The sequence below is a fragment of the Raphanus sativus genome, unplaced genomic scaffold (assembly GCF_000801105.2).
Source record: "Raphanus sativus cultivar WK10039 unplaced genomic scaffold, ASM80110v3 Scaffold2744, whole genome shotgun sequence".
Taxonomy (NCBI): Eukaryota; Viridiplantae; Streptophyta; class Magnoliopsida; order Brassicales; family Brassicaceae; genus Raphanus; species Raphanus sativus.
The window spans coordinates 1-14,045 of NW_026618052.1; the positions used below are offsets into that span (position 1 = coordinate 1).

General features: G+C 37.5%; 4 protein-coding genes and 1 pseudogene across 4 annotated transcripts; 2 read left to right on the forward strand and 3 right to left on the reverse strand.

Moving 5' to 3' along the window:
* Window positions 1–192: 192 nt before the first annotated feature.
* LOC108822483 (fucosyltransferase 6-like) lies at window positions 193–2,236 on the reverse strand. Its single transcript, XM_018595575.2, has 3 exons — window positions 2,023–2,236; window positions 1,526–1,945; window positions 193–1,391 (listed from the first exon to the last, which is right to left on the reverse strand). Exons 1-3 carry the CDS (start codon window positions 2,183–2,185, stop codon window positions 361–363), a joined length of 1,614 nt encoding a protein of 537 aa, XP_018451077.1. The 5' UTR covers window positions 2,186–2,236; the 3' UTR covers window positions 193–360.
* Window positions 2,237–4,563: 2,327 nt separating this feature from the next.
* On the forward strand, window positions 4,564–5,477 carry LOC130505969 (uncharacterized). Its single transcript, XM_057000574.1, has one exon. The coding sequence runs from the start codon at window positions 4,717–4,719 to the stop codon at window positions 5,185–5,187; it is 471 nt and encodes a 156-aa protein (XP_056856554.1). The 5' UTR covers window positions 4,564–4,716; the 3' UTR covers window positions 5,188–5,477.
* Window positions 5,478–5,679: 202 nt separating this feature from the next.
* On the reverse strand, window positions 5,680–8,315 carry LOC108822485 (rhamnogalacturonan I rhamnosyltransferase 1). Its single transcript, XM_018595578.2, has 8 exons — window positions 7,818–8,315; window positions 7,664–7,731; window positions 7,477–7,565; window positions 7,237–7,399; window positions 6,873–7,162; window positions 6,565–6,769; window positions 6,308–6,465; window positions 5,680–6,216 (listed from the first exon to the last, which is right to left on the reverse strand). Exons 1-8 carry the CDS (start codon window positions 8,062–8,064, stop codon window positions 5,943–5,945), a joined length of 1,494 nt encoding a protein of 497 aa, XP_018451080.1. The 5' UTR covers window positions 8,065–8,315; the 3' UTR covers window positions 5,680–5,942.
* Window positions 8,316–9,341: 1,026 nt separating this feature from the next.
* Window positions 9,342–10,846, forward strand: LOC108822486 (transmembrane emp24 domain-containing protein p24delta7). Its single transcript, XM_018595582.2, has 4 exons — window positions 9,342–9,608; window positions 9,694–9,903; window positions 10,417–10,493; window positions 10,580–10,846. Exons 1-4 carry the CDS (start codon window positions 9,399–9,401, stop codon window positions 10,722–10,724), a joined length of 642 nt encoding a protein of 213 aa, XP_018451084.1. The 5' UTR covers window positions 9,342–9,398; the 3' UTR covers window positions 10,725–10,846.
* Window positions 10,847–10,880: 34 nt separating this feature from the next.
* LOC130505968 (probable WRKY transcription factor 4) lies at window positions 10,881–13,223 on the reverse strand (annotated as a pseudogene).
* Between the last annotated feature and the right edge of the window lie 822 nt (window positions 13,224–14,045).

The window sequence follows — 14,045 nt, forward strand, 5'->3', positions numbered from 1 at the left end:
CCAATAAGATCATTACATGTCATATTTATTACTAAACATGTTTAATTACTTTAAATATGTTTCCTTATCAAATTTTGTAATGATTTGTTTCCAAAACTAAGATATTCTTAGTTTTGTACTTAAGAAAAAATGAAGATAAATTAAATAAGAATTGATTGTGAAGCTTCTTGTCCGTTTGCTGTTATCTTGGCTTGGATGGTAAACTTGGTAAAGGATACAATTGTAAAACTGTAAAGTGTAACATCCTCTATTAAACATATGAATGATTGTTATAGAAGAGAATCAAAAGATAGACAACACTGATCCTCTGTTTCAGTAACTCAATAATCAAATGAAATCAGTTATGATAAACAAGAACTATTATAACTCATCAAATAGCTTCAGACCATCGTTGTCTCGATCCTCACAATGCTTTACAAAAGGAACAACCTTCCCTGAGTCAGTTCCCCAATCAGCATCACATCCATGAGAAGGAGGAGTAAGGTGACAAGGGTCTATCGACGTGGACCGAACACACGGCGGATCAGGAGCTGATGCATCCCTTGGTTGATAGAGCAACCATGGCTTTAAACCTCCTAGACTATGAGCAACGTATCCGAACGTGGACCTAGCGCTTGTGACAATTTTATCCGTCAAACTCAGAAGATACATCTCGGCCAAGGCCTTTTGGTCGTGAAGCTTGTTATCCGTTTGTTGATACCTTTCTCCGCTTGGTTGATAAACTTCTATCAACTCTCCTGTCGAGCTAGGTTTTTCCCAAAACATGTTCTTGAGGCGATCAGCGTACTCTGGATATAAAGACGTGACAAGAACAGATTTGAGTTTTTGTCTTTTGGACATATTGAGTTTCGATTCTTCCTGTGAGACTACTTGTGGTAATAGCTTCTCTCTTTGCGTGCAAGACAAGATCTGGTCCATGACGTGTTGGAAGTATCCCGCTTTGTCGCTGAACACACGTATTTGAATCCCGAGCCTCTCGTCTGCTCTGGCTAAGTGTGCATCGTGGTACCTAGTGACCATACCCCAAACTTGATTGGTCGGGTGGTAAAGATAGCGAGCCAAGTGATGAAACACTGCTTCTTTCTGAGGGAACAGCTTCATCAGTTCGGTCTGAAAATTTGGATTAAACCATAGAGATGGAACAAAGTAGACGTTGGCTTTGACAATCAACCAAGGAACCTTATCGATCACATCTTGATCCTTTGAGCAAAAGAACATCTTGTCTTCGTCCCTTGAATCATGTAAGATGTGAAGATATAGATGCCGTGGGGTTGAGTTCGTGCTAATGGCATGATTGTTCAACATTGTTCCGTAACAACGAGAGTACTCCTTGTTGTATCCATCAATCTGATTCATCAGTGGGAACTCACGAGGGAGTAACCATGAAGTACCTGGAAACACTAGAGATAGTTAGCTCAACTGGAAAGGATTCTGATCATTGTGTCAGAGGTCTCCAGTTCTAGTAACCGCTAAGACGAAACAAATATTACATGTTGTGGCTTTAATATTCCAAAGAAAGAAGTACCTGGAAACGGCTCGCAGAAGAGATCACTGATGTCTTTGCTTTGATCAACAAGAACGACTCTGTTTGTCAAGAGAGCATAGAGGAAGACAGATGCCAGAGTGAGTATTCTGTTTCCAAGCCCGTAAACCGCGACCCACACGATGTATCTGCATTTACCAACGGATTTGCTTGCGTAATTCTCATCATCATGACCAAGATTCTTTGTTGCTTTCTTGTAAGCTTTTGTGCCTGGACCGCAACGCTTGTGAAGCTTCTCATAGCTTCTAAGCTTAGAGACAAGATATGGCGACGGCTTGTATGGTGAAGGCTTGCGATACAACAATGATTGAGTATACCTACTCACGCAAGAACCTTCATCGAAACCCGGTTTTAAAAGCCCTCCTAGGAATTTATCATGGAGTAGTTCGGATTCACTTGAACCTTTTAATCACAAGAAAATGAAAATACAAGTTAACAAAAACATAACGCAAAAGATATAGTGTTATCTTTTTTCTTACCATTGAGTGTAGCATCAAGAAGTTGGTCGTCGAAGTTGTTTGAGAATGATAGTAAGATGACAGAACCAATGAGTAAGCCACTAAAGATGACTGTTATCAGAATCTTGATCCTCAAACCCATAGCCCTGAAAACATCGCCGGAGATCTTAAGTATGTGATACATGTTGACTTTAGTATGAGTAGGAGATTGATTCAAAAAGAGTTTATATATATATCTAGCGTGATTATTACAACTCTTATTCGTGATGCAAGGTGGACAAGGGGTTATATTTATGAATAAGAGTGAATATTCTAATGTGTCATTGTTGAGTTGTGACTATCAACGAAGTCCGAACGTGACTCTACCTTCGTTTAATGTATAAAAGTCTTTGATCTTCGATTTATGCGAACCATCAACCTGTATTGTATGGTTAATTAATCAAGAAATGGCCAATGAGAGAGTTATTTTGAAATATCAACAATAGTTGTAACTTCGAATACTTGGAATCTATACAATACATCACATGTCATGATCATTATTATTATTATTTTACAGTAATCATGTATTAGTATTTAATTGACAAGTCATGTTCATTTATGTATTCAACTAATAATAATCTTTGCTCAGATCCGAAAGTTCGCGATGTTGACTGAGAGCAAATAAATTTCGATAAGCAAAGTTTATAGAAGAATGGGAAATACGAGTTTTGTTTAATTACAATAAGCAATCTGATCTTGTGATGTGGAAATCTAAAAAAGAAATTGTATTTTCTTTTTGAAACCAAGAAAAGTTGTATTTTTCATGTAGTTTTTTTCCAACTGTTTTGTTGACAAATTCGCATTCAATATTTCAATATTTTCTTTAGTTTACAAGGGTTTAGTTTGATTTGTTCTTTGAACTCGGTTTTACGAAAGAATAATACCACGTCTTCTTCTTTTTTGACATACGAATTATATCACATCAATGTTTTTCTTTGTTCTATTATATAACGATACAGGTCTAAAAAAAATGGTATTTGGGCTAACGGCGGCTACATAAATCAGATTAAATATAAGAATGAGTTTTACAAAAAATATAAGAGTGAGCATCCTCATGTAACAGTTGGGCATCGAATCCGGTCTGGTTTCTTTCAGTTTTTAGTTATTTTAGTTTATAAAAAAAATAATTCTCATATTAAAACTATATCTAATATGGTTTAGTTCAGTTTAATACCGTAGATTTGTATAAACTAAAAATATACGTTAATTATCCTTTATACTAAAAAATATAAATATAATAACCCTTTAAAATATTTTCGTGAATTTTATTTTATATGATTAGATATCGGTTTAAAATTTAATATAACCTAACAATATTTTGATTTTTAAATAGACTGATTTAAATTTTATATTTTACTATTTAAATAATCAGTAAACATATTTAGTTAATAATAGTAATAGTTTTATGGAATAAAAATAAGATATATTAGTAATCCATAATACTAAAAGTAAAATTTATGTTTTTTCAATTTGATAAAAAATAACTTTTAATTTAAAATAAAATATTAAATTACTAAAATCAACATTTAAGAATGAAGATTATATCAATAAAATAAATCATGTCTATACTATTAATTATATTGTATAATTTATATATATTTATATTATTATATTTTAATTAATCGGTTTATTTGGTTTGATCTGTTTATATACTAAAAGAATATCACAGTTTCTTAAAAATGATATTCATTCGGTTTATCAGTATTATCAAATTCAAAATACTTTTTTTTATTTTGGTTTGGTTTAGTTTTAATTTGTTCGGTTTTACCGGATTGGATATTTCTAACTAATATAACCAATATGGTGCGTTCGGAAAAGTGATGATAAGTAATTTGGGTTTGAAATTAACACGCAGAGGTTAATCGGGTCTTCCTAATTTATTAATTAACTTCTTTTATTTCTTTTGAACCGATCAATTTGCGGAAAACTTGTGCACAATGGTATGTTTTCTTTTTCTTTGGTAAAATGATATGAGTAATCCATGATACAGTATGTTTTTATGTAGAATTGTTATATTCTAAGCTGGTTTAAGAGATACTTCTTCTTGAATCTATTTAGTAAAATATGGAAATTTTAATGTGAAAAATCAGTTTACTTGTAAATTGTAATCAATCGACTCCCAAACCATCAAAATGAGAATACAGTAAGTTTCGCTAGTAAAATTGCAACTACCATCCAATAAAATGAGAAATCAAAAGAGCAACCTAACTATAGCAGAAATATATATATAAAAATTGTCACTTGTATGAATTGATTGGGTGTTTATAAATTGTTTACTACAATATCTTAATCACATATATGTTTATCAAATATTTATAAAATGAGAACAAGAAGAAATAACAGTCTAGAATATTATGTATGCTAAGTGAAAACAAGTTTTTTTTTGTCAAGTAAAAACAAGTTTAGTTTACATTAATCCAATTAACGCGTTTCATAAATTTTGTAGCAGCAAATTAATAATTAAATAATAACCCCAAAAAGAAAAAGAAAAAAAAGGAAAAAAATAAAAAACGGTGATCACAAAAGGGTTTTTGAGAGGGTTTAACACAGAAGCTTCGTTTTACAAATCTACGAGTCGGCGGCGGCAGAAACAACGAACTTTCTTCATCTGTATCGTCGATTCCTCCATAAAGATCCGATCTCGCGACTTAGAGAGTAAAGGGCGATCGATCGATCATGTCATCTCCGGATCCGACGAAGACAGCGAATTCCGATTCCCAATCTCCAAAGGAAGCTCCTACTCCGTCGGAGGAGCTAGGAGATTCGTCAACTGTTTGGAGAGATCCAGTAGAATCCGGATCTCCAAACGAAGAAGAAGAGTCGAATCAAGGAGGAGAGGGAGAAGAGGAGGAAGAGGAAGGAGAGTGCGGGTTTTGCTTGTTCATGAAAGGAGGGGGATGCAAAGAGTCGTTCACGGCTTGGGAAGTGTGTGTGGAGGAAGCTGAGAAGAACAAGGAAGACATCGTCACCAAGTGTATGGAGATCACTAGTACCTTGAAGAAGTGTATGGATGAGCATTCCGATTACTACCAGCCGATCCTCGCTGCGGAGAGAGCTGCTGAGCAGCAGGTGAAGAAGGAGCTCGAGGCCGACAAGGAGAAGATCTCTGAAGAAGAAGCGGCGGCGATGAAGCTAGCTCAGGGTTAAAACTGAGAGGGAGGAGATTTAGGTAATTTTACCAGAGAATGTTGTTTAGATACCATTGATGATGGTCGAGTTTCTTTACCTAATTATTATAACCTGTTACTTCTTTGTGTGGGGGAAGAATAAGTGGATTGATTGAGATCAGTTGAACCTTTTCTATCTGATTGAATACTTTGTTTTTAAAGCAGAAAGTTTCCTCTTTAAAGGTCACTTCTTTGTTGATGGTTAAGAAGTTCTTTTTTCTTCTGGTTTTTGCTAAGCTTTTGAATGTGATATTGGGTCTTTCCTTTAGTGATTGCTTCTGGTTCCAACATTTTCTAGTTTGTCTGAAGAATCAAGTTGAAAAGACAGTAGCATTTGTTTTCCCGGTTCAATCCTATAATCTTTACAGATGCCAAACGTTTTCCCCAACTTCATGACTGTTATCAGTCAGCTCGCATAGAGTTGGAATCGAGCACTTGAGACAGAAGAGTTGAGGAGAGACAACAATCTGTATGGTTAGGCTATTGCCAAAATTTTGAAACTTCTATAAGATGAGAGAGAGATACATAACCTTGTTTTAGTTACATCTTAACTCGCGTAAAAACAAATAAATCAAGATCAGCAACTATGCAGAGAAATTTTGAAAAAGTTACAAAACAAAAATGGGAACAAAACTCAGGGAAGGAACTGAACTATGCAGCTCAGTTTCCAGGTGTTTCGCGTTCCCGTCCTCTTGCAGAAGTAATGAGATAGTGTATGCTAAAAGAAATGTGACTTCAACGTGTTAAAGTAGAGTTTCTATGGCCAGACAGATCGTGGCAATTTGTACCTTCGCAAAGACATTCTTGAGGGTTAGCGTAGAAGTAATCTTCCTCCTTTGGTTTGTCAGAGATCACTCTTCGATGTGTAGGTGCTCCTCTTCGTCTCTCATGTGCTTCCTTTACAGCTACTGCAAACTGATCCCACGTGAGGGTCTTGTTGTTATGTAAGTCCAGTAGCTCCACCAGTCTCTTGCGGTCAAGCAGGATTGTTTTCTTAAACCCGAGGTATCTGCAAAGTCAAGCAACATCACATGTATCGTTTTCTTAACATTACTTTGTCAATTGTCGTGGAATATAAATGGATTCAGTCTCAATATCACCTTCGATGACCTTCCACGACTTTTGCCATGTTTCCATCATACGTGGGAATAAAAGTGTTGCTGGCCACAGATACCATGAAATCTAGAGCAGCCATTTGAGATGAATGGTTCTGAAACTGTTGCAACTCTCCCGACTCCAATAGCATTTCCTTCTTTACCTATAACCACATGTGAGAGCAAAACTGATGAGGAAAAGTGCATTTTTAATAAAGATACAATTGACAACTCCTTAGGGAAGTTGGGACCGGTAGACTCACAATTCTCGGGAATGCTTCCCTTAGAACGGAAAGTCTATGCTCGCTCCCATAAATCTCGCCAGCAGCAATGTATATCTGTGTATTTTGATCGAATCCCAATGCTTTTAGAACCAATGCCACCTCCTCTGGCGTCAGAGGACACAGCCCTTGCGCCCTCCTCTCCTCTGAGTTTATCTCCTTCTCTCTCCACCAGGGATATGTGTACCTAAACAAAACAGTCCACGCGCAACAAAAAAGACAGGGTAAACAGACATATATACTCCATCCAACAAAGCACCAATTCAAGACAAGATTTTCGGAAGGCAAACCTCATCTTTTTGAGCTCTTCCGCTTCTTCCTGACTGCAACCATGAGTGCAACCAGAGAAAGCTAACATATCCATCTCATATCTCAGATGCAAAGCCAGAAAAGGCCCTCTTTGCTGTAGAATGCGGACTAACTTAGACCCCAAAGCCTCAAGCTGTGGAGTGAACTTAAGTCCCTGGAAGTTCACCCGACACCTAAGCCACTGGAGTGGGAGCGAAAGACCATTGTTCGCCAGACGGGTATCTGTCCTATTGAAATGCACAACTTTGTGTTTACTAAAAAGAGGCAACACCTGAAAAATAAAAGAACTTGAAAATCAAGATACACAGATCAAAATAACTCATCAGCAAGAACAAAAAAACACACCTGCTTAAGGTAATAGTTTTCATCAGACCAGCTGACAGGAGGCATTTCGAACATGTGGTAACCATACTTGGTGCTATACCGTTTAGGAAGCCTCCTCAAAACCCGAACTTCATCTCTTAATGAATCAATGAAATGTCTCACATCAAAAATATCCTCAAACCCACTGCAAAGGAAAACAAAGTTTGCCCCTTTAGATTTGCTATAAAGACACCTATAAAAGACAAGAGTATTATTATTTACCTTGGATCAGCCCAGAAAGAAGTCTTATCAAGCTCAGGAACAACGAGAGTGAGGTTAAGTAGCCTCGCAACAGTCACCATGTCACAAATCTAAAAACAACAACAACATGCGTCACTCTTTATTTTACAAAAAAAACAATCAAATCTGAGAGATCGAAAGAAGCAATTAATTAAAGCACGTGACTAACAGCAGATCGCATCTGATTAAGTCCGCCGTTACATGATACAAGTAGAATCCCATTGCTTGTATAGTTCCCTGCCATTTAACAATAATCTCATTATCAAAACACTCAGACGAAAGACGATATAACAAAGAGAAGGGAAGAAGAACAAGAAACAGACTCGGAGGAGGAAGAGGAGGAGGCAAGGGAACGGGCTTATCAGGGGCCGAGAATCTGGAAACCTGACCGGTGAAGATCCGGGTGCGCCAAAGCTCGCCGGCGGCGAAAAGCTGGACCAGACACGTCCAGATGAGAATGGTGGAGCAGACGGTGACGAACCAGACTTGGACGCGAGGCTTCGGAGCTGCCGGAGGCGGAAGCTTGTTATCGCTCCGCGCCTGAGTGGATTCCGATCTAACTACTTCCATCTACTACCTCCGACGATCGTCTTCGCCGCCTCATGAGATTGATGATTAATTTGCGGAAAACCTAATTTTTTTTTCTCGATCTTGTGATTGTCAGAATTTTCCGGAGGGGTTGCTTTCAAATGCAGAGTAAAAATTAGATGGCAAACGTGAAATGAAACAGGGGCTCCTCGTCGTCACAGGTTTGAATCTCGAGGATTGATTTAATTTTTTCCCCGAGAAAATTCGAAAATTAGAAAAAAAAAAATCACGAACGAGAGTGGTGGTAGTGAGAGAGAGAGAGAGAGGAATGACGAACATAAATAATTAACCGCCATTTATTATTTTCATCTCCAATATTAAATGCTATTGGTCAGAAAATGGAAGTAGTAACTTTTAATTAAATGCCAGTTTTTGTCGAGATGCCCGATTCTTAACGAAATGTGATTTATTAGGACAAGAAAAATAAAATGACGTTTAAGGAAAAAGACAGAAATAGATAATATTCATTTAAAGATTTCGTGAATATTCAACTCTGAAAAAACATATACACTCTAGAAGGGAAAAGAAGAAGACATGCTTGGCCTTTTTTGAATTTTTGATCCGAGTCATTGTCAACGCATTCACCTAACTATACTCTATTTATTGCCACTAATCACGATCAAAAAGTTCTTTAATCTCTTTCGCCCACACGCTTCTTTGATTAAACATGCATATATGCGTCTGCATACATACACACTCCTTAATATAATATACAGATGCCCTATAAGAGTATGAGTTGTTTTGAAAAAAAAAATCAGATATAAACACAGAGAAATGGAGGCGAAATCATGACTACCCTCAATTTGCATCTGCATTGCATTAGCATTCCTTCCAAGTAAAGCTAGTCTCTTTTTTTTCTTCTTTACAAAAACTCCATAACAATTGTTTCGAAATAACAAGCTAATTATGCTTAAACTTTAAATTAACATCTTTATGAATTTTAACTTTTTTTTTATTATTGCAACAGTTTCAAAAAAAATTTAGCCAATCAAGTTTGAACTTGAAAAAGAAAAAAAAAAGTTTGAACTTGAAATTAAAAAAGAGATTTCTACTCTGGATATGCTTGGGCTAATGTAAAAAAAAAATCAAAAGGTAAAGCCCAATGTAGGCTCAATACAGAGCTTGGGTCGAAAACCCTCTGCAACTAAGTCAGAAGTGGTTAGTCCAATAAGCTAATCCACGTGTTACGACCAATAAAACACCTACGCGTGGCAACGCACGTGTTGACTTTCTCCGTCTCCTTCACTAGCCAGCAAAACAACGTAAAAAACATCAAATACTCGTCAGATCGATATCTCCACTACATCGGAGCCGCCATGGATCTTCATCGGAGCACGACGATCACACTCCTGATCCTCTCAATCTTATCCCCCGCGACGCTCTCAATGCGGTACGAGCTACACTCAGGCCACACGAAATGCATCTCCGAGGAGATTCACGTCAACGCAATGTCCGTCGGCAAATACAGCATCGTAAACCCTCACGAAGATCATCCTCTCCCTGCTTCCCACAAAATCACCGTCAAGGTAGTAAACAAATAAATCTTTAATGACTCGAATCTCATCGCATTTCAATCAATTGGTGTCAGTGTTGGTGTGTGTGTGTTATTAGGTGACGTCGCCGCAAGGAACGGTTTATCACGAGGCGGACGGAGTGAGCACGGGACATTTCTCGTTGACGGCTGTGGAAACAGGAGATTACATCACTTGCTTCTCGGCCGTTGATCATAAACCGGAGACGGTGCTGACCATTGACTTTGATTGGAGGACGGGGATTCATAGCAAGGACTGGTCCAATGTGGCCAAGTTGAGCCAAGTCGAAGTAAGGAAGTTAAAAATAAAACTAAACTCATTTCTGATGATCAATTTTTTTAGGATTGTGATGGAGTTGATAGAGCTAAGTTTAGACCATTGACATGTAATGTTATAAGTGGAAAGTTTTATAACTTGAATCTGAGTCTGAGACTCTGCGTATTGCTTATGCTTCGTTTGGTTGATTAGAAGAGAAGAGAGATTGATTAGTTTACTATGAACTCGATTGGTTGCTTCAGCTCATTCTTCTTCTTTCTCTATAATTGATTCATCTCCTCCTAAGTGAAGATAGATAGGACTCTAGGCTTTTGTAGACGCACAAAGAGAAAACTAGCTTCGGATGATGACATTATATTATAGCCTCTAAAAGCAGTTGCAGAGTTCTTAAAAATTGATCTCGTTCATAGTGAAAATAGATAGGACTAGGCTTTTGCAGACAACTGAGAACCAAAGTAGCTTTCAGTGGTGACATTTGTATCCTCTTAAGATCTTAACCATTTTTCTTTTTGATGTTATTGGCTAGAACATTGAGTCTGAGGTTAAGAAGTTATTGGATACTGTTACTTCCATCCATGACGAGATGTTTTACCTCCGTGACAGGTAATTTTACACAAAAATCATGTGTTCCCTTTGAAGAGAATATAGCTCAAAACTCAAAAAATGCATCCTCTTCTGGTATGTTGCAGGGAAGAAGAAATGCACGAACTGAACATATCGACGAATTCGAAGATGGCATGGTTGAGTTTTCTGTCGCTTGGGGTTTGTTTATCGGTCGCAGGTCTTCAGTTTTGGCACTTGAAGACTTTCTTCCAGAAGAAGAAGCTCATCTAGGGAGAGAGACACACATCATTACCATCTCTTGAGGACAGAGAGATTGTATTGACAACCTTAACACTCTAGTTTTGTTGTTACACAAGTGGATTCAGTTTTGTCCAAGCATTTTTGTTACTCGATTTTGCGGGAACAGACATTAACCTTTGTGTGATATGATCTTAACATCTCACTGATCTTCAAACTCTTTCCATGTTACACCCCTTACGGACAGATTACAACACTATACTAATAAACAAACAAAAAGTACAGTTTGCAACATATAAAACTTCATCCACACACGTGTAACCTATCTTCTGAATCAATAACACCAAGACGCAACAGATAACTTCCCTGATATGACCTCTATGAGATATATAGAGTTTTCTTCTCTTAAATTATTTGCTCCTCTTTCAGCCTTAGGCACGCAACTGGCTGCTGCTGCTGCTGATTTAAGTTAGCCAAACCGCCATGCCTTAACTGTGCCGCTGCTGCAGCGGCATGGCTGCTTGATTTAGCCGCTGGAGGGTCATGGTTATGTTTTCCTTCGTATGTTGTCACTACAGCTTTTGGATCTGTTGCTGCTCTCTCAACATGTTTCCTCACTCCACATCCCTGTGTTGTGCACTTGTAGTAACTCCTGTGGATCATAAGTGAAAACATTAAACAAAAATGTTTTAACAAATAAACTTATAATCAATAGAACTTTGACCTAGGATAAGGATTCCCTTTGACAACTTTCTGTCCATATTTACGCCACCTATATCCATCATCTAAAAGATCAACTTCACTTGTTGTCTGAACAATAATTCTAGGCTCTGCCACTGTTCTATGTGAAGCAGCAACAGCAACAGCTGGTTCCAGTACTCGAACTTCTGTACTTCTGCACATTCAAACATCTCTCTCATCAAAAAAAAAAAATGGATGATACAGATCATCATCAAACCTTATAACTATATATACCTTCTCTTGGCATCAGGCTCGTCTCTCACACCAGTTTCTTCATTACCAACTTCTTCGCTGTCACTTGCCTCAGACATTTGCTCCGTTGTAGCTTGACTTGCTGCTTCATGTTGTTCCCTCGTAGTTTTGTTATTAACCGAACTCCCATTTAGATTAGCTGTGCTGTCTTTGTTGTTGCCTCGCTTAGTGTTCTGAGGAGGTTCGTGATTGTGCTGACCTTTGTAGATGATCTCAGTTACTTGTCCATCGAGAGATCTCTCAACCTTCTTCTTGACAGGACATCCCGGATTGGTGCACTTGTAATAGCTTCGAGGAAACTCGCTGCCTTTGCCTTGCTTTTGCCCATACTTTCTCCAGTTGTAGCCATCATCCGCTGGTTTGTCAACATTTAGAGGCTGTTGTGACGACCTTTGCTCGATGATGGTTATATGATCCGAGGAGGTCGGGTTCTGAGGCTGATCAGATGAAAATGATTGGACCTGAGAGGAAGGAGGGTTCTCATCGGTTTGAGGTTGTTGCATATTGGCATTGGCTTGAACTGCTTGTGCTGTGACTTGTGCTAGAGCTTGCTGATGTGTCATTCCATATGATCCCTGCACGTTGTTTTACATTTCAGGTTAGAGCAAGAACTGGAGAAAAGTAATACAAAGCACCTTTCCTTCTCTTAATGCTCCTACCTTTTCAATCTTAGTTAAGCTGCAAATTTATTTCCTCTTTGAGACAATCCATAAATCTCCCTAATTAACCCTAATACTTATTTCTAGAATTTTTGACCTAAAATGAAGACAATCGGATGTTTTTTTTTTTTTGCTTTCTATCTTCCAGCCAAATGGCTATTACAAGTCTATAATCTGTTTGCTAACAAAAAACGTGTCTTTTTTTTTCCTGAGCAGCCAACCTAGCAAGAAAACAAGAAACAGCTCAACAAACAAAGCCATTGAACTTCCACTTTCCATAAATAGATTTTTTAAACTGATCTTAACAAAAATAGAAACTTGTTGATGAAAAATCTTTAAAACCTGAAGGGGAGAGAAAAGACCCAAGAATCTCGGTGAATCCAGCCGCATCGCAGGACTTAAGCCCGGCGGTACGGTGAACATAGACGGTGACTGAGAAACCATCAAACCGGCCGGTCTGCTCTGCTTGAATCTCGGGTCAACGACATCAACACCACCACTACTTGAGCTATTACTATTATTCTCTTCGCTACCCGCAGCAGGGGAAGACATGACGACTCCAGCAAGGAGCTGAGAGAAAGATCTACTCGACTCATCGGAATCGGAGAACATGTTTGAGACCAGAGTCATCGGTCCGGGGCTGAATCCAACGCCGCCACCGTGGAGGAAGGGACAAAGTGGATCGCGACGGAGCTCCGGCGGACTTGGATGTCGACGGAAGCTCTTCCTTCTCCGACATCGATCCCGAAAATGAAACAATAAAAAGATAAATCCTGTTTTTACCAAAAAGAAAAAGATAAATCCTTTTGTATATAACTGTCTGTGTGAATCAGTGTCGTGTAACTCGTGTCTCGGTCCGATTTTTTTGCCGTCTTTAAGAAACCCGTCTTTAAACGGTCTATAAAGATTAAAGCTTTTATGTTCTCGTAGTACCAAAAAGTCTACGATGCAGATATATGATTTGAGTACAGAAATAAATACACATGTTTTTAAAAACTTATTATCGGTTTAAAGAGGTTTTTTATATATTAAATCAATGTAAGTTGCAGTATTAGAATATTTTACATTCTAAGATAGTACTATATTTTATGGTACGCGTCATTGTCAACAAAGTTGGGTCTGGAAGTATATTATGAGAATAGTATAAAAAGATGAATTAACCTTTAACCAAAAGAAAACGATTTTTTTTATACCAAATTGATGTGTTTATTCGATTTTAGTTTATGTTTCTTCTTTCATAAAAGTGTCGGTATAGTATTGTACGATGAAACTGGAGTGAAGAGGCAGAGACAAGGCCACTTCTACTCCACGTTGTATCAATACTACTAAATCAGTAAGACCAATTGATAAAAGTTATATCTAATTATTTTTATAACTGCATTCAAATGATTATCCAAAAATAAATATCATCTAAAATTACCTTCCATTACCACTTTTCTTTTGGTAAAATTCGATAACCACTTTCTACATATACAACGTGGAACCGTCAAACCACCTTCGATGCTAAACATCATATATGTCTATCGAAATATTTCCTAAAGTGTCTTAACATATTATCACTTTGATTTTATTAGAAAAATGTATATTGGTTTTAAAAAGATGAATTTTCTTAGCAAAAAGAGAAGAAAAAAAATCTTAATTTCATTTTGAAAATTTCAACATTTTATTTGATTAATATAACATGTTACTTTAATATTAACTG